The sequence below is a fragment of the Mycteria americana genome, chromosome 18, assembly GCF_035582795.1.
Source record: "Mycteria americana isolate JAX WOST 10 ecotype Jacksonville Zoo and Gardens chromosome 18, USCA_MyAme_1.0, whole genome shotgun sequence".
In the NCBI taxonomy this organism is placed as follows: domain Eukaryota; kingdom Metazoa; phylum Chordata; class Aves; order Ciconiiformes; family Ciconiidae; genus Mycteria; species Mycteria americana.
The window spans coordinates 5,247,083-5,274,144 of NC_134382.1; the positions used below are offsets into that span (position 1 = coordinate 5,247,083).

Genomic DNA, 27,062 nt, shown 5'->3' on the forward strand with positions numbered 1-27,062 from the left:
ATAACATCCTGAATTGTCTTCATGAATATCACTAACATACAATTGTAAACAGTTGATTAGTAGTTCTGAAAACGAAAATTGTTAGAGGTTACTTTGCTGTATGGAGCATGGATGTCAATTATGTGCAGCATGAAAGAGAAGGACAGAAAAGGTAATCATGAAGCTCAAACAGTAAAAATTGGATACGTATATGCTTCCGTAAAAACTGAAATTTGATTCATTTTCCTTTTGAAATATTTAGACAATATTGTGGAAACTTCTGGGCTCATTTGAACATATCAACAGAAATTATTAATTATCTGGAAATTCCTATTAAGAACAAATTCTAAAACTTTGAGTAAAAAAACTCAATAGTTCCAGTTTGTGATCACTGAAATAAGTAACCCATCTTTTCATGGGCTTCTTTAAGATTTGAATAGAAGTACCACAGAGAATAAAACCTACAGCAAATGATTTTATCAGTCTTAATACTCACAGAAAAACTGTATGATTTCATTCATATGTTTTTGCAGCTCTGAGTGTGTCACGGAAACAGTCTCTTTAGTACACCTTTTCTTTTAAAATAAAATGTCATGTGAAACAAAATATAATATGTCTTTCAATAACGTTCAGCTAACACATGATCCCTGTACTTTGTTTCAGAATGGATGTGAATTGTTAAATATCACTACCAGCTCCAGTCATGTTTTCAGGAGCTGCAAGAAACACCCCAGGGATCAGACACCCCCACTTTTTTTTTTTTTTCCTTTTTTTAGATGTTCTCCCCCCTCCAATGCTGGTGGTAGAAAAACAGTTCGAAGGATTTTGACAGCATGCATGGTCTCCCTCTGCAGCCTCCTTGGAGCCATTTCTTTTGATTTGAGCAACAGCTTGGAAATATGGAGAAACACAGGGAAAGCCCTTCAGGAACTTGCCTCCTGTGAAAACCTCTGGGCTGTTCGCTTCATCTATCTCCTGCAGGAAGAAAGGCACAGCTGGCTCTTCCCAGCAGCAGACAAGAGGAAGAGATCATTTCATGCTCAGCTATTGGGGAATTTAAACTCACTCTGTAAGGCAAGTGAAGCAGAACTGTATTGTGAGAATTGCCAATGCAAGAAGGAGAACATCTCCATTTGCAGATTTTACATCATTGACATGAGACAAAAATTAAATAGCACAGGGGATACTGAAGCCAGCCAGGTGCTATCCAGAGTGATCTCTGAGCTGCTGGAGCATTTTAGTAGTCCCCATGAAGACCTCAAAGCTATGAGATACAATCCTGACTGGGCAGACATAGTAGCTTTTAAACTCATCCTTCAAATAAGAGAAGCCATGCTTAAAGCTCATTTAATGCCAGCATCTACAAGCTTTCAAACAACACTGCATCAATTTTTTGCCATTCTGAACTATGCTATCTTCTCATCAGAGAGTGTACGTAGGTGCTGGATGGACAACGTCAATCTATCACTTCATTTCACCCACTATGAAGGAATCTCTTTTTTCATCCCATTCCTGGGCTCAGATGAATTTGTGTCTGTTGAAACCTTGGTAAAGGGACTGCATTATGTACAGAGCTGTCTACTGCAGAAGGGACAAGAAAAGCTCATCAAGAAATCTAAAGAAATCCTGTCCACAATGAGCCTTAAGATCAGTCTGTTAGTGATAGCCTGCCTCATTTACCCCATAATCCTGCTGTCCTTCAAGCAAATGACAGACTGGATACACAATTATGCCAGGAACCTCAAGGAGAAGACAGAGGACTTGAAAAGGGAGAGGCGGATAGCTGAGGACCTCTTACACCAGATGTTGCCAAAATCTGTGGCCAAGCAGCTAAGGAAATGCCAAAAAGTTGAGGCAGAAAACTATGATCAGGTTAGCAAACAGAAAAGATACTGTCACCAAGGATAGAAAAGTATTCACCTAAAAAGGCACCTACCTTGCCACCATTTTGAGGAACCTGGTTTTGCACCCATGGTTGAGTGTGGATGGAAATCCAAATATTCGCGATGGGTTTTGGAAAGAGCTGTGCAATGTGCCATGAAGCACTTAGGCTGATGGGGAAGGAAGAAGAGCTGAAATTTCCAGAAGCGTAGCTTTAGATGTCAAAGTTCCTATATTGGCAAGTTGTCTTCTTTGGGTTTAAGAGCCTACTCATGAGAGCCAGCCAGCATCATTAGATCATGAGTACGTAAGAGCAAGAATGGAGTTTCCTCCTTGTAAAATGGGAAGAATCACAAAAAAACAACGTAGGACAAATCCTGTCTGTACTTGTCAGTATGAATCCATAAACATAACTGAGAGCATGGGACTTAGAGAAGGATGGGAGGGATGGATGATCTCGTAGCCTCAAGTGTGTAACTGTAACAAAGCCTGTCGACAGAAAAACAAGGGCAGAGTTTGGCCAGGCACCCATTTATTTGCAGCGCTGCCTCCGAGCATGCATGCTGCTGTCAGTGCTGAATTTAGCAGCTGTGCTGCATAGCCACAGCCAAAATCCTCATGTTAAAGTAATTGCAATTCTATTCACTCTCTTTCCCCTGGACACTCCATTACTTTCAGCTGTGAAACACAATAATAAATGTTTGCCTTTAGTTTGTAGGTGTCATTATCGAAACAGCAACCTGTAATTGCACAATTAATTATAATTCACAACAGTCAGGACATCAAAAGTAGCTGAACCAAGCCAGGGAGTGAAAAGGTGGCTCTTCTGGATTAATTGGTATTACCAAGGACGAACAAAAGAACAATTTTAGTTTAAACACTGACAAAGTTCAGGCAGCGCAGAGAAGAAACACTTAATTCTTTGCCAACAGCTATAACACACATTTCCCTTCCTCAAGTTAGTTATTATGGTTTCTGTTGTTCTTTATTTTATAAATTTGATATTTTTTTACAAGTTAATATCTCTGTATATTACTTGATCATAACAAAGATAAACATCATTTGAAGAGAAACAAAATCTGGTTAATATTTCCTAATTCAAGAAGAGCAGAGACAGCAGTTGAGTTTTTATTTCGCAGAGACAGCAGTTGAGTTTTTATTTCGCAGTTTGTTCAGATACCTAGTTTTGATCTCTACCACAGTTTAAGCTGCTTTAAAAGAAAGATCAGGCCCTAATTCTATAAGAAGTCTGTTGGTCAGTGCTTGCAAGATTCAAAGCATTTCACTTTCAGTCTCCCATCTAGCACAAGGTATTCAGAGAAGCACAGATGATAAACTTTGGAGATAAACATAATTTTATCTGTCAAAGTAACAGAGAACAATTCAGAGCCAGAGCTTATTAATTTAGGATTGTATCTATTCAGTTCTGCAACACTGGTTCTACATGCAGCCTGTGCCTTATTAGGCTGTTGTGCTCAGAATTTCACAAATCCCCAAACTCTTCAAAGGCTCTGCCACTGTTGCCTGGAGACCTTAGCTTCACACGTTCCTTCTCCCTGTGACAGGTGACTATCTTTTTCTCGGACATCGTGGGGTTCACAAGCATTGCTGCCTCCTGTACTCCCTTGCAAGTTGTTGAGATGCTCAACAATCTGTACGTCTGCTTTGACAGCAGGATTGAGTCTTATGATGTTTACAAGGTGAGTACAAACGTGCAGAGAAGGAATCTGGAAGTTGCTGAAATCGTACTTACTTTGTTCCCTAGTGAATATCAAATACACTGGGCCAGCTGGCCAAAAACCATGAAATCCAAGATCCACCATCACACAGGGTCCACACTGCAGCTTGGCAAGTGGTGGACAGTGAGATATATTTTATTCTGATCTCCTTTTGAAAGAAAAGCTTGGTCCCTGCCAGTTAGTGACACGTGCCCCTTCCCATCAGGTGGAAACCATTGGTGATGCCTACATGGTAGTGAGCGGCCTGCCAGAGAGGAATGGCACCAAACATGCTGACGAGATTGCCAAAATGTCTCTGGATCTGGTGGCAGCAGTTCGCCAGGTTGTGATCCCTCATATGCCAAAGGGCAAACTGCAGCTGCGGGCTGGGATACACACAGGTATGTGGGCTGAGGTGGAAGCATGAGAAAAAGAGAATAGGACACAGTCTAATTGTGTGAGGAGAAAAGAATTCAGCATTTCTGTACGAGCCATTGACTCTGTGCAGGACCCCGGGATAAGTATTTCTACCGGTTCCAGCAGTAACAGTGGGGTGAAATGACTTTTGCTCTCGTCAGTGTGGAAAGGGCTGTGAAACAATTTAGTATTTGCAAAGTGCCTCTTCCCCTGATATCAGCACCAATTAGCTACAGCTAATCAAATCGTGACTTCTCTCCTTAAGTAAATACTGTGCAGCCAGGCCCTAGATGCACTGGGTATTCCCAATTCCCATTGCTCTCTGAGGGTCCAGAGTGACTAGCAAAGGTGTCTGCATTTGGCATCTCCCTGCACTTTTTCCACTTGTTTCTTATTGGGGTCTCTCTGCCTTGTATTTCCTCAGGCCCCTGCGTAGCTGGAGTTGTGGGGTACAAAATGCCTCGGTATTGCCTTTTTGGGGACACTGTAAACACAGCCTCCCGCATGGAGTCCACCAGCTTGCGTAAGTGACATGGGCACAATCTGTGCATTCCTTACGCGCCAGTCAGGGTCACACCTGCACTCTATGTCCCTTAGGTACTGCAGTGAAAGGAAAACCCTTAACACCCCCTCACATCGGGCATGGCCAAGTGTGAAATAAGGTTCGTACAGGAGAAGGAGCATTGTCTGTGGCATATCCCAGGCTAGAGAACTAATTACCACAGATTTAAAGAACCAAGCACATGCATGACCTGCAGTCCCCGCTATCCCTGTACGTACACTAGTTATCAAATGAGCAAGAGAAGCTCTCATGTATTCACATGGGCAAGCAGAGTCACATCCCTTATGCCATTTCTGGAAAGCGATTGGAAATAAGAGGAGAAAGAGGGTGACAAAAGCCAAATAGCACAAGGTAAGCTGAGTTTGATTTTAAGGACTGTAACACAAAGGCATTAGGTAGAGACACCATGACTACATAGAAGAGGGCAGTGCATGTTTTCTTGGTCCAGCCTTTTATGCTGCCTTTGCTACCAATACCACCTATTTTTACTGCTGTACCATGCTGTTGTGCAGATACCCAGTGCAGCACTGCAGTCACATCAGCGGGTCAGTTAACCTGCTGAACTGCTGCTATGTTTTAGCTGACATCTGTGTACAGTGTCGCAGAATCCTCAACCAATGTTTAAGGCATCTTCCCCTTCTTTGTGCTTCTTCCTCAACCTGACATTTTCCAAAGAGGAGGTGGAAACACTGGGCTGATAAATGCAGGAGGGCTGGTGTGTGGTCTCTGGGAATAGGGGAATCATTCATTTCTAATGCTTTGTTCTGAATCCTAGCACAGAAGATCCATATCAGTTCTGCTACATATGATGCCCTTCTCACAGATGATGCATATGAAATCGAACCGAGAGGAGAAATTGAAGTCAAGGTAACAGCTTTTCTGTAACTTTGCAACAGTAAAGGAGTTTAATGAGATAGGAAGGAGATACGATAGATTTGGCCATTGCTCTTCTGTGAATTGCAAGTCAATTTTTAACTGTGGCCCCAAGGTTCTTTTGCTAATTCAGTTGGAAGTAGCTATACATTACTCCTAATTGACGCAAAGTGTTGCTGTGTGCTTTGAAATACAGCTGCTATGTCTGCACCTGCACGGAACCACATGAATATGGGTGAAAGTGTTAGGACTCGGTTACAAAGACACACAGGTGTAAGGCTGATTTTAAGCCCTTAGCAATGCTGCCAGTGACCACCGAGGCCTTTTTCTGAACTGAAAGAATTATTAGCACCCAAACTGCATATAAATTACAAATCTTTCCCAAAACAGCAGCCACTTATGAGAGAAAGAGAGATAACAAATGCAGTACAGGTAGCGCTCCACTGTGGCAGCGCTGGCCAAAGTGATTCTCTGCTATGCTTCATATCCCATGAAAATAGCTGTTTTCTGGTCTCTCCTTTTTCTTGTCCCAGGGCAAAGGGAAAATGCAAACCTACTGGCTTCTTGGTAACAAGAACTACAGTGTCCAGAACGACAGCCTGGTGTGTCACTGGAATCCAGCAGCCTCCAAGAAAAAGAAGATGGAAAGTAGCCAGGGATCTGTCCAACAAGTAAGGAGGTGAACATTTAGCAGGGTGAAACTTCCTGGATTATGAGCTAGGGCTAAGACACTAAGTGCTAAGACATGTAGAACTTGCATCTTTGGTCTGCAAGTAGAGGGCTCTGCTGTGTACAAATACAAGCTCTAACGTGTGCTCCTCTCTGTCAACAGTGTAGTGCAGGCGCTGCGGGAGCAGCACTGGCTGAGCAGAGCCCTGCAATGCCCTGGGATGAGCTGAGCTCTGACAGTCACACTCGAGGGACTTCCAGACCAGCCTGGACCCCTGAGAGTGCCACCCATGGAACGAGCCAGAAGCAGAGGAATGGCTTTCATCAAAGCTCCCACCAGAGCCTCCAGGAGAACCTCACTTCATTGGGCTCGCCTGCTTTGGGGGAAGGTGACAAAGGTGCTGGTTTAGGTGACAGGGCACAGCTTGAAGACCATGTTATTAAAGCAATGCAGAAAAATGAGTTTCTCCCGGGTTTTGTAGATGAGATGTGACAGGATAAGAAATGACTGGACTGCCCCAGGCACACACATTTCTTTTAAATAACATTCTCTTTTTGTTCTTAGCCACAATTCACATTTTTAACTAGTATGTTTACTTGGGAACCTAAAACACCAACAGAAATTTAGAAAGGTGTCTCTAAACAAGGAGAAGCTACAGAAGTGCAGGTGGAGTTCCCTCAGGAGCACAAATGGTAGATAAAAGATGTCCAGCAATGTGACTCCTTTCACTCCAGTAAAGCTATTCTAGATTTATATTTGTAGGTGACACAGAATCTAACCATCGAAGTCCAGATATAGTGAGGACACGTTCAGAGCCTGAGCCAGCTTATTTCAAGCTAGCCTGTACATCTCTCCAGTAAACTATCACTTGCAAGGCATGTATAACTGTAGATAGTAGGAGAGGGAGTAGTGAGAACCAGATGGAGAAGAGGACAGGTAAATAACTCTTTTTGATCATTGTTTCAGAGATACAAATGAAGTGGGAACAATATTAAATTCCTTCTGTTAAGTCTCTGCAGCACTTTGTCTTTCCAGCTCTTCACTACAGAGGAATCTCCTCTCCATATGTGTATTTTTTCCCCTTATCCAGTCACCAAAGGAGTAGATGGTGAGACAAAGATGCAGTCTAGCTGTATGGAAGACATTAGAAGGACAAGCTATTTCTCCCATCAAATTGTAATTTGCTTTTCTTTCCTTGTTGGAAGAAAAGACGCCTCTGCAGTGATGAGCAGAGCATAGTAAATTCCTCTTCTATGTATGACTCTGAGAAATCAAAGCAAAGTGAATTACTTCCTGACGTTGACAATTAGTAACTCTACACAGAGTTCAATTTGTTTGTAAGTGGGCTGCACATACCATTAACCCTACCCTGCTAGCCGCCTTCTTTGAGCAATTGCAGAGTGAGGGAACCATTCTGATGGGAACAGAAGCATAAGTGTGGGGGAGAGGGTTTGGCCTGTCTCCTCTCCCAGTGAACAGGTTCATGTACAGCATTACTACTGCGTAAGAGAAAGATCTTAGCAGACTAAAGTTCTTTTTAAGGGAGACAAGGCAGTGCTTAATGGTTGCAAAAGACAACAAAAATAAAGGTATGTATTTAAGAGGAAGTCAAGCTTGGAAAGCTGCAATGGTCTTTTTTTTTTAATTAATTTTTTTTTTCCTCTAAAATAAAAGTAGCTTTATGAACTTCAAAGGAAGCTGGTCGGGGTATCTCTTTGTCATTCACTTGGCTAATAAGAACAACTGAAAAACCTCATATAAGTTGTCTCCTTACAGAATGAAAGCCCAGAGCTGCTCCTTTCAGTCAGCTCAGAGAAAGTCACTGTGTGACAGGAGTGTCTGTGTGGCCGCATGTAAAGCAAGCTTAGCCTGAGGTGATGAGGTCAACTTGCTCTCGAGGGCTGGGGATCTCTGAAGGTCAGCTAACGGACTATTCGGTCTGGCAGATAAGTAAACCAAAATTGGAAGCTGAAATATTAATGATAAACGTAATATGTATGTTTCTACATGAAAAAGAACGAACCACAGAACTCATTCTATCACTAGTGTCTTATGAATCAAGATCAGGTGTTGTTCTAAAAAAATATATTCACCAGTTCAAGCAAGAATTATTTCAAACAAATTCAGTGGTTCACTTCGTGCATGGTTTTGCTTCAATCGTCACAATGGTCACTCCAGTCTCATAACTTATAAAAACCTAACAAGATACTTTGCCTATCTCAAGCACAACTTCCCTTCCCACCTTCCCAGATCTCAGAACTTTTCTACATTGAATATTTACATGGGTGCAAATACAATTTAATTTCTGTTAAAAGACATCTGCAAGCATGTGGTTATGAATTTCCCATTAAGGTAGCTGGTAAGTTGCTCTGATACTTTCACACCAAAGAAAACAAATATAAATCATCTTACAGCAAGCTGCATCACAGACAGCCACAAGGAATATAAATCAACACTTCCAAAAAATAACTCTTTTTAATGTCAGCCTCTTGAATCCAACGGGATGGTGGTGTGCTGTTTTTTTTAAATGCTTGATGATGGTATTACTGGAGATGTGTGGAAGCTGCACAGGCATGCTCACGCAGCATTAAACAAACACACGATCACATGTACTCAAAAACACATACATAAATCTAGGCTGATGCCCAGGACGGATACTGAAAAGCTGGAATCCTTTCATCTGGTTCCTGTCAGTACTGAGCAGATGGGATCAAATGTGGAAAAAAAACCAGGAAGGGGGGACAGAGATAAATGGTGTTGAAGAACCATGACTTTCAAGTCAGCGAAGGAAAATGTCTCAGGTGCACATATCCCCTCACAAGCAGGCATGAAAGAAACACCACTGGGGAGAGGGAGAGGGACAGCTGGGTACTGCAGGGCAGTTGAGAGCCGCAGGAGCCCCACGCTGTCTCTAATTGTTATGAAAATCCTGGGTCAAGATCAGAGGCAAATTATTTGCATGGAAAATTGAGCCTGTTCTGATCTTCATCTCTTCAGAGGCTTCAGGATGGATTTTTAATTTAGAAAATAGTAGAAAATAGCCCTGTGTGCTTAATGATAGATGGCAATTAGTGTTTATTAACGAAACATGCTTTGGTTCAACTCTGAACAATCCCTCTCCAGAGAGGAAGGAGGAAGTGATGAGCTGCTTTCTATGCATATGGGTGATGCTTTGATATGGTGGCTTGGTTTCCAAGGATTTTCGGGTTGTCTATGCCTAACATATAACAAGGCTTGGAGTGGATGAAGGCTGAGGCTGTACCAGGTTGGCTGGCCTAACTCTGAGACTGACTTTTGGTAAGATGAAACCTTTTCTGGACTGAAAACCTGGGTCTGGATCAGACTAACACAAGTCTCAAGTTTACTCTATAATGGGGTAGTGGATTTCAACCTAGCCAAAGGCACAGAGAAGTACCTGCGACTAGGCAAATCCTCTAGGGATAAAAACAGTTTCCATTTTTGAGTTTGACATACAAAGTCAGTTTCTCCATAGCCTTCCCTGAGTATCACTCAAATGTAACACCTCATTTTCATAAAGATCATATGGATTATTTTAGCCATCCTGCACCAGTCATACTTCTGAGTTACATGGGATGCAGACTGTGGAAAATAAGCTGTCCCGGTCCTCTCAGCAGATGTAGAAACAAGAATCTCTGCTTCCCCTCTCAGCCAGCCTGTTCACATTTGAATTCTCACAAGGCCAGAGCAGGGTGGTACAATAATCAGCATTTCCTAGACTAAACGCCAGGTGTCATTACAGGCCTGCCTGATAAACGGTGCATTCACAGTCCTTTAAGCATCCTTTTGGGCTGCCAAAAGACTGGACTTTAGTCCCACACACACTTTGTCACAAGCAGTGAAAGGAGAAGAAGGGAATGTCATTGAGTTGCCAGAGCATTTTCCTCTTGAGATGGAGAAGAACAGAGAAGCTAGAAGGGCAAAACAAGTCTTTTGAGACAAGGCACTAAATGGTAACATGCCCCTGGAACCAGAGATCAGGTAAAAAGGGGGGCAGATCAATAAGATGAAATAGAAAAGAGCACATTTCCTGGAGTATTTGGCCGCTTCTGGCTGGTCCTGATTCCCAAACCCGCTCTGGCAATGACTGTTCCCTACTCTCACATATTCCAGGACAGTTGGGCTGATCTCTATGGCCCAGATGCAGAAATGAAAGCCAAAAAAATCAAGGCTGAGCACGCGACTCTGCTAACAACTTGTTCAATTACGTCCAGTAAGTTACCTGACCTGTGGGCTCTGCACTGCTTTTCAGGGTGTTAAGAAGTTTGTTATTAAAGACGTGTCAAAGTGAGAGGGTGGTGGGAAGCTGGAAACAAAAATAGTTCACTGAAATTAATCAGTTTGACAAAGCTCTTGCCAATGACATTTCAAAGATCCTGGATGATACTGCTAGAGAAAGAGAGCAAAAGCTATCCCAGACTGTGCAGTAGTTGGGGTAATTCAGGTGCTCACCCAGAAATCCTGTCCTCCAAGTCCCTTCTGTCCTTCCATTAATGTGCTGGCATACTCCCAGCTCCTGCGGGGATGGTCACCACATGAAGCCCTACTGCCACTTTTGTTCTCATCCATTAAAGCCCAGATGGAGCCAGGTGTTTGGCCTTTAGAGTATTCAGCAACACCAGCCACTTTGCACTTACCTTATGTGAGCCAACAGTATTTTTAGGCCTCAGCTGAATGATGGCAAGCTGGGAAGCTCCCCTGGCTAATAGTCTCACACCCTGCAGAGGCTATGCCATATACCCAATGACTCTGGCAAACCCCAAGGTAACAACCTTGGGGGCTATTGTTCTTTGTCTCACATGCCTGCTTTCAGTACTGGTCCAAAAAGGCCCCATGGACAAGTCAGCCTGGGATCCAGTTGAATCCCCAAGGGCTTTTTGCCTTTTCCTATTTATCCTTCAGGACATGGAGCATTGGGGACTGCAGGGAGTCCATTAGCTGATCAACTGACCTGCAGATACAAGGAGCTGCTTAATTAGCGGGTCTAGAGGAACATAAGGGGGGTGTGTGTCACTCCCAAGAGAGCAACATAAAGACAACAGCTGCCTGAAAACATTTTTTCCTTTCCTATTTAGGCAGTTCTTTAAAAGACGTGGCTTTTTACTCTCTGCTAATTAAAAACAGCAGTTCAGGCTTGCATTGATCCCTCAGTACAAGAGCTCGCATATTCAAGCTCACGGAAACAGCAAAAGGCAGGAGCATAAAAGCCCAGTGATTTTGTGGAGTTTGTGCTCCTTGTCCTCATCTCACAGTAATTCCTAATTCTTCTATAAGTGCTTTTTACTTGTTCTCAAAGCAGGTCACTGCCGCACATGCCCACAGACAGATACAAACTGACTTTGCTATGGGATCAGAACCACAGTTTATTGACTCCTGGGCCAGTGCTCATCTAGTTAGGCCACAAAAAGAAAGGATGGTGATTAGAGCAATTGTCCTAGGCAAACCGCAGAGGACACTGAGTAAGTCCATTCACTACACTTCTAAATGTCATATCTGGCTGCAGCCAGTCCTGAAAACAACAAGTTCTTCCTATTTCAAAGTCCTTGAAATACAGAACAACTCATCCAGACTGAAACAGATCCGTACAACTTTGTGATGTGCCGTCACCTGAGTTTCTGCCTCTCTGGAACATTCCCGTCCTCGCTCAGCTCAGTATGGGTCTAACAGTGACAGCAGTTTCCCCACCGCACTGCTCTATTTCTTACTGCCCAAATTTAGGCTGACAGAGACCTTAGCTGTGGACCCTAAGGACTAGGGATTTTGTTTTTAAACTCTCAAGAACATGCACAAGGCAGGAGAGAGTCAGAGTCTATTTCAGGAAGGTGTTTGTGGAAGTCAGGCTAAAATTAGACCATTTGTTCCTAAAAAGACCGTGTAGAACGACAAGGATTTGGCAAGAGGCTCTTCAGTTGGGAACGTGACACAGGAAGCGCCTACACGGCTGTTGGCAGTGATGTCACCTGGCTGCCCAACGGTGCCGCGCTGCGCCACGCTGCAGGGTCCTGGGAAGCTCCAAGAGCGAGCACTGGAACTTGTTCAAGCCACTCTGTATCTGCAGGCGGCTGAGTGCAGAGCAGGGCGCGAGGCAGAAGTGTCGACAGCCTCCACCGCTTAACGCTCCCAGATAAGGGAATCTGTAGCCATGACAGAGAACTGTTATTCTTGCACTATTTGTGATGGGCTCTTCAGCGAAGTATCAGTCCCCTCTTCCTGTCATGCCCCCCGCCTCTTGCTGCTCCAGGAATTCCTGCCTCCTGCCTTCCACACATGGCTCACCAACACTCGTGCTTAGCAGCCTCAAGCTGGCAGGATCATTAGGGAACAAATCAGTGGGCACTGGGCCTAGAAGCTCAGCCTGGAGGGACAGGACATTTTGTTGTCTCAATGAAGGTACTTGCTTTGAAGCTAAGTTAAGGGGTACCAAATCAAGCTCTCAGACCTGTATAAGTAGGGATCTGTTTTGAGGTTTAAAGTACAGTAGCATAATGATTAGGGATGTGCAAAAAATAGCTCTGGAAAGCCACACAGTGTTACAGTTCGGAGGTATAGAAGTTTTAAATGCAGCCTCTCTCCTCCAGTAGAAGCTTTCTGGTCATCAGGAAATTACTGAGTATCTGCAAAAGCTCTTCATTCAGTCTTGCCTCTACAATTGCAAAGCTGCGCAGACAACAACGTAGTTTCACAACACCCACATGAAACAGAGGAGCATCATACACACTTCATGCAGAGGGGAAATACAGAGACAAACAGTTGCTTAGACTGCAGGCAAGACCAGGAAAGTGATGCACATTTCCACTTCTCAAAGCAATACTTTAATCACTGGCTAATCCTGTGTCCCATACAATTACAGAATAAAAGACCCAAAAGCAGCTAAGTCTTAGTCTAAATCATCCTGCTTTCAATGCTTGACACAAGGAAACAAGGAGAGAGGACTACAGAGAGAGAGAAATGTGGTCTAGCAATGTGGAGAGCAGATTATTTACAAAACCAGCAGCAAGACAGCATGAGATCTGTCTCCAAGTCAGGTCTGTTTGGACTTTAATGAAGGCCTCCTGTGCTTTGGGCAAAATGAGACTGACATGACCCAGCCCGAAGGTTTGTCTTGGCTCTGACTTCAGTGATAAGCCCCGTGGCCGTTGGAACCTTGGACCAAAACAAGCCCTCAGCTTTGTAACCCACTGAGCAAGACCTCAGAGATAATTTACCCTACAATCCCCCCCCCTTTTTTTTAAACTGACTAATCCCCTTCTAGTTTACATCAGTTCAGAAACAGTTGAAACTATTCAGTTTATGAACCAATACTTATAATTACTTCTTTTTGCAAAAAACCATTAAATTTTCTAGAAAATGTAGTTTTCTGGGTTTTTTCCCTATTCCTACCTTCCTTCCCTTCCACCCCCTGAAAACAGCCATAGCCATTAATATATCTGTGTCTTTCCTCATTGGTAGTTTTGATGTGTCTGGAGGGAATTATTGTTCTAGCTGTGGTTAGAGATTGAGACCCAGAATTAATTTTAAGCCTCCTAGAGTTAAAGAAAGGTCAGATTCGGAGCAGTCTAGCTGTTCAGGCCCATATCCCTTTTAGTCCTTATTGTTTAAGGGCAGCTCTGATTTATTTGCATGTCATCTAGTGGATTTGCACCCTAGTTCACCTCTGCCTCTCACAAGCCATCTCTCTACACTAAAATATCATCATGTGCTAAAGTGTCAAAGATCTCCTGGTCCTATTACACTTGTCAGGTGCATCTGACCTATCTAGGCTAAAGAATGTTGCTGTATCATATTCCTTCTCTCCTCCATCTATTCTTCCCATGGCCAATATTTTAGGCCTTCTCAGTCATTTCCTGATCTGCTCTGGCTGAGATATGATGTCATGGCTCACAATGGTCTTCACACTTCAACACTAGGCAGAAAATGTGCTGTTATCCTCAGGGAGGTGACATGGTAAAACAAATCCTCTTGGTCAAACAATGCAGAAGTTATGTGAAGAATCTCCAGTGGGCAAGGGACGCTAAAAGCATTCTCTGCCTCCAAAGTTTTGTGGCATCTATCAGGTGTGGAAAGAGGAGCCATACCAGTGTGTTGGTTTTAACTACACACAGTTAAGGGTTTACAGCACAGACACCTCTTCACAGGATGGGTTTTTTCAATGATGGGTTTTGAGTGCTCAAGTGAAGACCCTTTGGAAAGTTCTCCCACATTTCAGAAAGCACTATTTCTTGTAAAAAGGACTAGTAATGTGTCCAACTCAGAGATCATGTGGCTGTATTCTTATCCTACCTGTCCATTACTGCTTACTATTGCATAGCTTTCCCATCCAGCTTTCAAAGCAGAGCAGACAGAGATCAGTCTTGGGGGAGAGAGTGAGCAGATACACAGAAGAAATTGCTCCCAGATCAGGAAGTTCAGATAGACACAGATCAAACTTACTCTTGGACATCCTACTCACTGCAGTGGGACACAGCAATGTAATCAGGGTGTCAAAGTTCAGGCTTAAAGGTGGCATCTAGGGGCCCCTTTTAACAGGCCACAGAAGTAAATCACTGACAGGAAAGCGAGTCCAACATTTCCTATAGCCTATCAGGCATGCACAGGCATACTGCACGACCCCTCCATGTGCAGCTGCTACTCAAGCCTGACTGCTCCACTGAGTGCAAGCAAACTGTGTGTAAAAATGCTATTTGCTGACTTGAACACTTGAAGCTGTCTGTGCACATGCAGAGCTGTAAGCCAATTTTTTTTATTTGTGCAAATGGCCAAAACCTTCCCTACATCAATAGAGCTGTATCATTTATAAGAGTAAATAATTTAGCCCTGTATAGGTTGAAAATCCTTCAAGGTCTGGACTGAAATGCCTAGAGGGAGAGAGACAACTGAAGCTGTATCCGTCCAGCTGACCAACAGCGACCAGTCTCATGGATTCTCAATCTGGTTGACAGTTACACTAACTTAAGTAGTAACCTTAACTCTCCAATCACTTAGTGAACAGAGGACCTCTTCAGCTTGGTGAAAAAAACCATTCATTTCCCCGTCCTTATAAGCCCATTGGAAGTGTCGGTATGATATAACTTGCCTTTACAAGGAGCATTCTTTTGTGACCTGAAGCTGACACCGTACATGTAGGAGGAAGCCTTTGAACTCCATATTGTCCTCATCCTGAAGCTAGGTTTAAACTCTGGTTTTGCAGTGATTAAACTATTTTGGTTAGAGGAATGATTCTTTTACCCATTGGCACAGCCCCAAGGGTTTCAGCTTTCTAGCAGCATTCAGTTGCTTAACACAACTGTCTTTTGTCTCTGTAAATTAATTAAATGAAATCCTGTAATTCCAGAATAACTCTGTCCAGCCCACAGCCACTAAACATTTGACTCAGAATTAACTTTTACAGAGAGAGGGACTGTAAGTAACTTGGAGTGAAATCATTGCTTCCCTCAGCATCCACAGGCAGATTTAACTGCCTTCCCCCAATCTCTGTCATTTCAGACAGCGCATTTGGCATTTGCATTCACAAGAGGAAGCAGCCCTGCTACTGTACATCCCCTAACTCACACCGCAAGCCCTGACATATAGCTAGTCCGCCCATTTCTCTTTTGTCCAGACAGCAATGGCTAAACAGTGCATCCCAAGGGGAAGTGGCTGAGTCCAAAGTTCAGGGTGACAAGCCTCGGTGACAAATCTATTCCAACCCACGGTATTTCCTCTAGTCACATCAATGTCACCACAAGGGCACATGGAGCAATGCAGCCCCTGGGGACTCTGTAGACGAAGGCACAGGGCCTGACACCCCTGTGCTGAGGCTTCGTAGCAAGTGACTAGTGGGAAAGGCAGGACCATGGGGTGCCTAATGTGACAGGGGAGGTGTGAATGTGGCGCTGACAGTGGAGTTTATCTCAAGCATGAACACAGGCTCCAGCCCTGTAGCCTGAGCACCTTATCGTAGCTTTAGAAGTGTTAGTTTTTGAAACGCTACTCGCCCATCTCGCTGTGCTGACAAGCAACAGCTAAAATATCCTGCCCCTCTGGCCCACGGCCACACCATCCTCCACCACAAAAGGATGTAGCTATTTCCAGAAGCTTGGCAAACACAGTGAGTATTTTCTGGGAAAACAAAGAAGGGTTGTCAAATCGAGAACAGTGGGTGATAAGAGTCACCATAGCTACACTGAGTTACTAAGAAAGAGCAGCTTAGCTAAGCCCTGGATGAGGCTGCATTCCTCCCACTGTGGCTCACCCACCCGAGGTCTCTTTCTGCTCACACGTAGCCTAATGTGCATCCACCGCAGACTTCCAGGATGGTCTCCCTGGCACAACCAACTGCTTGCCACACTGTGACAAGAAGGATTACCTTCTAATCCCAGTGAGCAAGCGTGGGCACATGCAAGTATCCAATTGTGCCTGAACTGATGAGAAGCATCAATGAAGAGGACTGTCAACATAAGCAGGAGGAAGAGTAATACACAAATGAATTCTCTGCCAAACAGAAATCAAGACAGTTTACCTCCCTGTTCTCAAAAAGCAGGGACCTACCTACACAACTCTCTAGTCAAGGAAAGTCCACAGGTCTGAGATGTCAAAACTAATGGACAATTGGGACCCTGCTTTGGGAATACAAAATTGAGGTTATGCACAGTGCCACTCTCTCACAGGCTGAAGAAAATCTACAGAATGTTTAGTGGAGGACAGGCTTTATGTAATGGCTACATTTTTAGTTAGTCAAGTTATTCTTAGGTTCATCACCAATCTGTTAGGGGAGGGAGAGGGGAAGTAAACAACCACAGCAACTTCTAGGACAGGTGCCATTTCATTCCTGTAGCTGTTTAGCCATTTCTAGAAATGGCCTCTCCTTCTGCACGCTCTATACTGACAAATGGCACGCAGCAATAAATAGCACAATGGGATAGTGTGACCTCTTGCCCCTTTATTTGGCTTCTTGGCTAGCAAACCTTCTAGATCAATGGGCGCTATTGACACTGCTCCAAGCTATTCCAGGATGTGCTAGGTTGCAAAGAAAAACCTGGCCAATGTTACTCCAGACAAAATGCTTAAGAAATGTCCTCCTCGCTCCCATCTCTTCTTACAGAAACTTGCGTTCTGCAAAATCCATTATAAGAGTCCAGATTAACACATCTAGTGGTGAATCTAAACTTAGCCACCCACCAGAACATCTGACATTCTGCCATACACACAAACTTTTAAATATCATGCACATGCATTCATATATCACACACACACCATGTGCCTTCCCAAGACACAACCACTCACACATTCTTACATGGCTACTAGAGTCTAAAGCCTGCAAGAGAGCCACTCAGCCCCTTCTCGTACTGTATGTACCATGTTCGTGAATCAAAGATTGAAGTGGTCATTTTATCAAAACCTCTCGTAGTGTCTGATCTGTTTTCTTTTTTTTAACCAGAACTTGTTCTAACCGTACTTGGAGGCATATTCTCTACTTACCAGAAGAGGTCACCACACACCTCATTAACGACAAAGGCAGCCAACCCGAAGTAAAGAGGCTAGGTGGGATCTCACAGGAATGACCTTCTAGTTTTGCTGGGGAGTCACTCTCAGCTCAAAACAACTGGGGCTATGTAATCGCCATGCTGCCCAGGAACGGTTCTCTTGCTTCCTCCTGTCAGAGGTTATGGACTGCAGACTAATGTAGCAGCCTTTCTGCTTTCAGCTGCTAATTAGCTGTATGCTTCGCTATACAAACAATTTTACGAACTGAGGCCTGACCTAGCTCCCACTGAAAGTCCAATCTTTCTGTAGTAAGGCAATAATATGTAGATCAACTAGACCTCAGTTCAAATACCAAAGGTATCTAATACAACACAGAGAATGAAAGACTCTTGATTCTGAACAGTTTAGTGCAAGATCAGCCTAAGAATTTCTGAGGACCAACTTAAAGACTGGGGGGAAGCAAGACTGGCTGCTGCAGGATTAAAAAGATCTACATGGTTTAAAACCATGCACAGCTAATCCATGTTTTCAGTTGCAGTGTGAATACCTACAACCTGCCTGTGTAGACATTCCCACCTTTCCAAAACAACTAAGCAGCAAGATGCTGTTCATCTTGCTAGAGATGAAGCTTAGACAAAAATATAGTTTCAGGTGAGGATTTATGGAACATGAGTATTTCTTTAAGCATCTGCCTCTCACCAGGCACCGACCAGAAGTCTTGTGCCATTGCTCCAAACACCTCAGCTTGTTTCCTATTTGTTTCAGGATCCATTTTACTAGGGTATCCAAAAATCCTCAATTTTGTTTCAGCTGATCCCACAATGTTTGCGTAGCCTTCATTCCCCGCTTGCTTCTCACATTTGTCTAATACAAACCCCCTGCTTTCTTCCCATCATCCTGCCATGATTAATCTGAGAATCTCCTCCAGTACTACAGCCTGTAAAAGCCATCTGTGTTTTTCATACCAGCTCTCCCGCAGTTTTCACATTTCATCTGCTTTACACTGCTCTACAACTATTATTTACATCTATAACTTGAGCCATTCCCTCTCCACTTTTTCCTTTGAGAGCTGAGGATACCATTTGCTGAAGAGTGCTGAACCACAGGCAGTGGGACTCTGTGTGCTTAAAGTACCTTGGGAAAAGCAGCTTGTCTCTAGATGTCAAAAGAATTTACAGCAAAATTGTTATAAACATCAGCAAGACTAGCACAGAGCAAAGTCAGGGATCTTTAGCATCAAACCACACAGCAGGACCACTGAACCTAAAAATGCCCTCATGCATAAAGAAAAGCTCTTTTGGGAGATGAATCATTGAAAGGGAGCCAGGAACACCCACCAATGAGTCAGTGATGTTGCACTTGTCTCCCTAATGCCATCCAAGTGCCAGCACTAGGGGATAATGAGAGAAGTCAGACTGATCTTGGATGCTACAGGCCAGATACAGAAGTCCCATGTGGCTTCTTTGTTTCCACCCCTGCTGCAGCAGAGATCAGAATTGGGCCCAACTCCTCTCCCAGCAAGCAGCAGCAAGCCACAGAGCATACCGAGACAGCCATTTGACTAGCACCGAGCGCAATCTCCAGCTATTTCATCCCCTCCCTCACTGCTGCTTCCCTGCTGAGCTTCATTAGCGTCAGCAGAATGTGATAAATGTGCCTGACAAAACTAATATTAAAATTTTTCCATCAAAACCCAATGCTCCAGATGCACCCACGACCTGTTACTAAATGTCAGCCTGCTGCCCTCCTTGCCCTCAGGTGGCTGAGGCCCCTTCTTGTCCCAAAGGGCTACAGAGGAAAATATCCCCTCTTCACCCCTATCAAAGAGATCAGTGACCATTAGTGAGAGCAGAACAGATCAGGCAAAGGCAAAATGCATTCTTGGGACTCCAAAGAAGAGTGGTGACAGCACAGAATCTATCCTCTTACTGGCCTTTATGGTCCCACAGAAAGTGCTGTTGGACAGGAAGAGGAGAGAGGAAACGTGTGGAGTGGGCCACTGTGGGATGACCAGCCCCCAGGAGAAACTCCTTCTGAGTCACCCCATAGTGAAGTTTGGTTTCTTCCCCACAGATGGGCTATCACAGACACTAGGAGCTCAGAGTTCCTCCCAGTACACAGTCTGAGCTATCCCTGAGGCAGGGACCAAATTCTCCTCTGGATTGTGCTGGTGCAGATCCAGTGGATACATGCCAGCTTTACACCAGGTGAGCTCAACGGTCTCTGTGCCAAGTCCCTTTTCTGTAGGAAGAACTGCTGCTGCAGATCCCCCTGTGCCCCCTCCTGCAACAGGGCCTTGCTGTCAGCACATAACCTAAGGTAAAGGCAATGAAGTGCCAGAAGAGCAAGCGGAGCACCTGCAGTTGGGTAATGACCAGCCAAGCCTGGGCTCACGATGATGCTGTGCACTGAACCCTACCTCAGCTCAGCCGCTAGACCACTCGGGAGAGGGCAAGGGAGGGGGACAACCAGGCAAATGCTTGGATACCACAGCTAAATGTTAATGTCTCATAATGAGGGGCCCCTGGTGCCAGCTTCCATCAAGGACTTGGCGATCCTACTTTGACAAAAGCGCTACAAACACGTCACTGCCCTTTCAGCCAGCTGCAGTGAGCCAGGAGATGCTGGCCTGAGCAATTGGGAAGGAGAGGGAGGCTGAAAGGGGTCACTGAGCTAGGAAGGAGGAGGCTAATGAGTTACTGCGGCAGTGCTCTAATGGTACCTACCTAAGCATGCCACATGCTGTCAACTTCGGAGCTCGACTTCCTCTACAGGCTGCTGTGAGATGAGGCAGATATATCCCCAGAGGAATAGTATGCCCTAACCCTACTCTTTTAATAAGAAATAAGATCTCTGCTGGTACAGGACAAATATCTCAGTAAGCTAGGAAACAATTTACTGTTGGAGATGAGCAATACACGCTAACCTGCCTTCTTCTTGATACTTCCTTCCACCCTATAGAGGATTTGCCATACAAAGGAACACTCAAATCACTTCAGAAATGGGCACGAAGCCATTTCCTGTCTCCCAAATATTTTCTACTGTCCTCAGGGGTTCCTCCCTTCTTATAGACTGAAGTTTGTTGTTGAAGTCTCTATCTTAATTGCACCACCCCAATGGCAGTTTTTGAAATTGCTGCGAACAGAAATTGCTCTGAATAGACACAGAGTTTTGATGCTACTCTGAGCCCTGAGAAGATCCAGAATGTAAAGCAGAGACTTTTGCTGGATGGCTTTCTAACTAGTTCTTTCCACTGCACTAAATCTGATTTGAACCCAGCTGTTGACTAGACGGACTGAAGCTGTCCTCATTGTCTAGGTTACGCAGCACTCTGTGAAATGCACTCGCGTTGACTGTCATTGTTTTGGGAGATGGAACATCCTTTTGTTCTGCTTATGGACAGCATCCAGCTGCAATGCATTAGGATGAAAGGCAATGACACGAGTTGCAACAAGGAAAATTTCAACTAGATATTAGGAAATCATTGTTTCTTGAAGATTTTCAAAACTCAACTTGACAAGGCACTGAGCAATTTGATCTAAGTTGGCTCTGCTTTTAGCACGAGATTATACCACAGACCTCCAGAAGTCCTTTCCAACCTTTATTATTCTGATTTTCCCAACATAGTCATAGATGAGGACTGTGCTAGTGTATATATTTCCAACAGTTACCAGAGAGACAATTCAGAAGTCCCCCAAAACAAGTTCAGAGATCTTGAGGTCAAGAAGATTTATTATCCACCTATATGCAGACTTGTGACAAGCCAATCAAACCAACAAAACAACCCTAGGATTTTTCAGAGGAGAAGAGATAAGACTGAAAATGCCCTGACCTTCTCTTACTGTCTTGTTACGCTGCAAAGTACACACCTCAAACCTCTGAAATGATTTCATTTTCTAATAAGATTCAGATCAAATGTGGTTTTAATCAACATCAACAACAAAATAATCCCAATGTAATAATACCAGACCTCTCTTTCTGTCAGAGGGATGTTTATAAGCTGTCTCCTTAGAGTACCCATTTCTAGAGACATATAACAATTATGTCTGAAACTGATCTGCAGATGAAAAAACGCTGAAAACATTAAACCCACTGGCACATCACAGAATTTTTTTTTCCCAAGCTTTCAGTACCAACAAGACTCTTAACCCCAAAGATCAGATGAAAACTGCCGGATGGTCCTTCATTTCCATTTCCTCCGTACAGATCCAGCTTAATGGCCTTTAGCTTTCTGCATCACGTGTGCAAAAATGCAGTGAAAGATCAAGATGTATTATTGCATACTCAAGAACATTTCCATTTTTCAGTACGGCCAAATTTCAAGCCCCTATGAATCACACAACAGATGTTATTGCTGCTCTTCCACGCTGCCCCCAAAACAGAAAAAGGGTCATTTCTGGGTATGGAACCTAGTAAAAAACTCATAAGAACAGATGGGGGAGGTGGAGAATCAGTTATCTATATACATCTTCATCAGGGCACCCACACACCTCTCAGATGCTTTTACAGTAGAGGGAGGTCTGGCCAATAGCAGTGATTTAAATACCCTCCAGACCCTGGCTAAGAACTGATTCAGTTTCTTCTGCTCCCCCTAACATTTCACAGATTTCATTTTGTTTGAAGCTGGTGCTTCAATTCATTAAAAAACCCAAAACAAAACAAAACAAACACAACCACAAAAAAAACCCACAACCACAAACCTCACCAAACACACATTCTGATCCTGCAGCTTTTTAATGTCCCTGTAACTGTACATGTAGTAAGAAAGATGTTGGAGCTGTGCTTCCTTTCAGACTAATTTCAGATTTAATACAAATTGTGTATGATAAACTGAGAAAGACACATAGAAGAAATGTTTTAAGCTGGATCTGGGGGAAAAGAGGAATTTCTTCCTCAACTTAAGCCATGTAGAAGCTTTCTGTGCATGTCAGCCTGGTTTCAGCCACACTCCCTGTCACTTGGGCCAGTAACTAACGCAACTTACTTGTCATATTTTTAGGACTTGGATTTCCCTTCTTCTCCAAATCAGAGTCTTTTGTCTCATAGGTTACTAATGCCATATTATTATGTTAGGTAATAACAGTTAGTTCTTAAATAGCATGTTTTATGAGACCCCTGTCCCTCTGATTTGGTACTTCATGGTGACAAAGGAGCCAGGTGAATGTGTAGTGGATACAATTTGCTTCCTGTCTCACTTTATACTTCTCTCTCAATTATTTTTCTCTGAATGGAAAGGAAAGGTTTAGCAGTCAACCCAAGGAACAATGAGCTAAGCAAACTGACATACGTAAGTTGCATCAAGACAGCAGGCTGCAGAGACCTTCAGATTCACAGCAACAGAATGATGCTGCATTGCCTAAGTGTAAAATGCTCCTTTTCTTCGCCATCAGAAAAGAGAACTATTTCCTCCCTCCTCCTCCTAGGAGAATGAAAACAGATCAGAACCTCAAACCAATCCTTGCACTGGCAGGAACTCAAAAGGTAGCCTTGGGAGGGGTTGGAGGAAGATATAAAGGCTGGTAGCTGGAGACACAGAGCAACACTGAACTGGAGAGACTCAAGGGGAGGAGGAATCAGAGACACCACAACATGAAGATGAACCTGAAACTTCTTTTTTTCCCTGGATTCCTTCTGCTGCTTATTGTCAGTCAAAACCAGGCAAGGGCCAGGCCCATTTCCAGCTTACAGGTAAGTGACTGGCTGCTCAATAGAACTGAAAGAAGCTATTGCTTCTCTAGGACTTAGATGCTTCAGATTAGCTCCCTTTCTTCCAACCCCAGCTAAAGCAGTAGGAGACATTCAAAGAGATCATGACAGCAGGAACCCTGAGGTGGGCAGACACAGAGTTATTAAATGGAGGGAAACTGAAGTAATCCATTACTGCATTTAAATTTCTGATCCATGAGGCAATTGAAAGGAAAATATTTTTTCCTGTGGGGTCAATTTGGGGATTGCAGATTTAGGGTCATTCTGTGACTGAGTGAAGCAATAAACTTTTGGAGTAAAAGGAATTTTTCTGGAATGACTCCAATCTAGAGCCCTACAGCAGTTATCTGCATGCTCCTCCCTGAAGCCCTTAGTTTAAGCTGAAAAAGGAATTAATGGGTTTTACCTGCATGATCTCCTCCTCAGCTCAGTAGGACAGTAATGCAGTCCCTGCTTGCGAGTTCCAGAGGTAGAACATGAGAAAAAGAGTAAGTGTGTGCGTGTATTTGTGTGTGCAGGAATTCCAAGTCATTAGGAAAACACATTTCAGCTACCTGACTAGGGATGTGGTATTCCCAAATATGAAGTAACCTCCCAATCTGTAAAGAAATATATAATCCTTCTAGCACCAATTTCAGCATGTCTCCTGTCATTGCATTGCTTCTCTTATTATTCCAAGGTATTAACCATTTTTTCTTGTTCCTTATTCACTCTTGACCAAGCCTCTTTCATCATCTTTCACAATTTATCCCATACCCCAGATCCCCAGCTCCAGGAAAGACTTAACTGGCAGTTTGTCAGCTCAGAACTATAGAATATGGTAACGGCATAGAGCCTTAGTGCATTTTGAGAGAGGATGCAGTGTTAGCTCAGAGCAGCTTGGTGAGCCAGAAGAAACTAAAGATGGCCATCATCAGCTTCAGAAATCACTTCAGTACTTTCATCTTTTGATGAATGTTCAAAATAAGTTTCTCCAAACTTAGCACTGAGCATGGCTTATATGAAAATAATGACAGACTTCCCAGAACCCCTCCTTTTTCTCCTCTCCTCCCTCTCCACCATCAACCCTTCCCTTTTTTCAGAGTCTGTCCAAACTGTTAGATGAGGAGCTGGAACATCCCCTGGTCTCAGAAGAGAGGGACCGTGAGCAAGATGACACGATCCCAACAGGTGCCTTTGATCAGCAAGATGCTGAATTCCAGTGGATCCGAAACACCAGGGACCAGCCTGAGAGCATGTCCACAGGTGACAGTGCTGTCCAGAGGTTCTTCAGCGACCTCTTAAGTTTACCCCGTAGATACCAAGGCAGAAGCAAAAAGGGCCTCTCCAGGGGCTGTTTTGGTGTCAAGCTGGACAGAATTGGGTCACTGAGTGGACTGGGATGCTAACTGCTTACTATGGTAAGAGAAAGCCAGAGGCAGGTGGTCTGTGTGTTCGTGTATAATTTGCATAAATATGCAGAAGAGCAGATTTAATTCAACTTCAAGGAAATGGTGCCTTAAAGTAACTCTTACCCTCCTATCGCAAACCCAGTTTACTAATTTTACCCTCCTCAGAATTTGCTGTCATCAGATGTACACTTAAAACCTGTGAACGCCACATCTCTGCTTTACCTGCTTTCACTCCTTTCTCCAAGTCAGCTGTACGCATTTCATCTTGTCACAGAAGCCAGATCAGAGAGGTTTTCACCAGCTCCCCAGGGATGCTTGTGTCAATCCAAAGAAACTCTGAGCAGAACAGTGGAGCTGAATCTGGCCCTAGAACAGTAAGAAATCAGTTAATTTCCATGCATGAAATCCTGTCCACTTCTCTTTCTTTTACTTATTCCTCTGCTTTCTTGACAGGACTGACTTTGAGGTTTCAAAGGACTTGTTGCCTTTCAGTGACATATTCAGCCCTTGTTCACATTGGCTCCACCAATCCACCTGCTACATGATGTACTGAGCAAATTGCATCCCACCTGTCCCCTGAATTACTTGGCCAATAGAATATACCATTGCTGTACTGCCTATTTGTATTAGAGTAATCATTTGTGAACATCTATCTGAAATTTAATTACAAAAAACATTTGTACTGTTTGTGTACTAAATGTATAAATAAACAAGTCTCATTATGTCACAGATAGTAAACTGTTTTCCATAATTTGGCGAATTTGCTTCAAGCCTTTGCTGTGATTCTTTCATGTATCATTCCTGAAACGGAAACAGTGCCCCAGTTCACAGTTAGACACAATCCACTAGAATTCAGAAGCATTTCAGAGGGCTGCTTTCTGGTAAAAAGGACTTTTTAGCTGCTCTTAAAAAAAGGGGGAAAAAAAAAAAAAAGGACACACAATCAAACAAGCCCTTCTTTTTACCAGAATAACCTTTCTGGAGTGAAGATATTACTATCTAAACATAAGTATGATGGGAACAAGACTGACATAGCCATCTTCACAAGAGAGTCATCACAAACCAGGACACAAAGCCCCAAGTCTTTCCCCACCACAATTTGAACTAAAAAGGCAGCTGTCTTATTTGACATCAGTAGAAAGCTGTTACTCTGCATTTGGATCTGCCACCAACAGAGGAATGAGAGCTGCATTTGTATGAAAATAAAAACAATTGTTTCTTACTAGTATATCTCATCTTGTCCAAAAAAAAAATGCTACCCTTCTTTGAAGAAAGTTCAAGGGCAGCCTACTCTTCCATAGGCAGATCCAGATATTGCAAAGCATTTTTCTAACAAAAAAGTGAGGTCAAGATTATACAAAAAAAGTATCTGACCACTTCTATTTTTTAAGCAAACCAAGTATTCACTGAATCTAACTATGAACAAATCAGAGAACAGCTACTTGGCAAACATCGTGAGCCAAAGGAATTCTCTATGAAGGCCAGTTTGCCAAGATCATGACTGTGCCCTCCTGATGGTGATGAGAGCTAAACTCTGCAAGCAACTCCATGGAAATCAGTAAGGCTGCTCACACAAATGTCTACACTGACGGTCACAAATGAAGGCACAGCTGTTCACTTCCAGCCTTTTGCTTGGAGTGGACAGATGGGCTACACAGTTGTACTCCTCCCATTTTCTTGCCCACAAGACAGATGCTCCTGGAAGAAAATATTCTGGTAATAAGCCTATTCCTAACAGGACCCCTGGATATAAACTGCAACATGGAGCACAAACAGCTACGCAAGGCAAGTTCATCAGCAACGCTCTAGCTGCCTGTGCTCTGCATCTCTGCCATTTCAGCTCTCGTTAAGAAAGCCTGTTTGCACAGAGCAGCTAGAGGTCTAGTTTCTGGGCCTGCCTCAATCACTTAAACTCTATGATTTGGTTCTGCTCCTTCTAACCACAATTCCCACAGAATGAAGGCAATCCAGAACCCATTGGAGATCTATTCAGAGTCAAACTAGAGAAAGAAAGCTTTGTTCTTCTCTCATGCTATTTTCAATATATAGCTTCCACCCTGAAAGCACAGACTTGCTCTAGGAAGGACATCAGTACAACAAGCTCATAAACATTTGTTTCAAGACTTAAGAGCTGACTATCAGAGACCAGAAAGCACAGAATGATTTGTTAATGGAGATACTCTCCCCTTGCACAAGCTACCAACAGCTTCTCTCTCTATTTTCTGGCAATCTTTCACTCTTCCAATATCTCTTGCACATTTAGAAGTTACCATTAATTCTACCCATCTATGGCTATTCCATCCTCCAGAATCTTTCTCTCCTCAGACCAGTAGTTACAAGGCTATCAACACAAATCCTCAGCAGAAAATTCAACGACATATCCT

The 27,062-nt window shown here is 43.5% G+C and overlaps 2 protein-coding genes across 3 annotated transcripts in view; one reads left to right on the top strand and one right to left on the bottom strand.

Moving 5' to 3' along the window:
- Positions 1 to 27,062, bottom strand: part of CLCN6 (chloride voltage-gated channel 6) — a 79,646-nt gene that overhangs the window by 9,198 nt on the left and 43,386 nt on the right. For both annotated transcript variants that reach the window (XR_012778336.1, XR_012778337.1), the window contains exon 23: positions 24,901 to 25,044. The gene's annotated coding sequence lies outside the window, so the exon portion shown is untranslated. The remainder of the gene's footprint in view (positions 1 to 24,900; positions 25,045 to 27,062) is intronic.
- Positions 23,177 to 24,675, top strand: LOC142418696 (C-type natriuretic peptide 1-like). Its single transcript, XM_075520884.1, has 2 exons — positions 23,177 to 23,269; positions 24,370 to 24,675. Exons 1-2 carry the CDS (start codon positions 23,177 to 23,179, stop codon positions 24,673 to 24,675), a joined length of 399 nt encoding a protein of 132 aa, XP_075376999.1.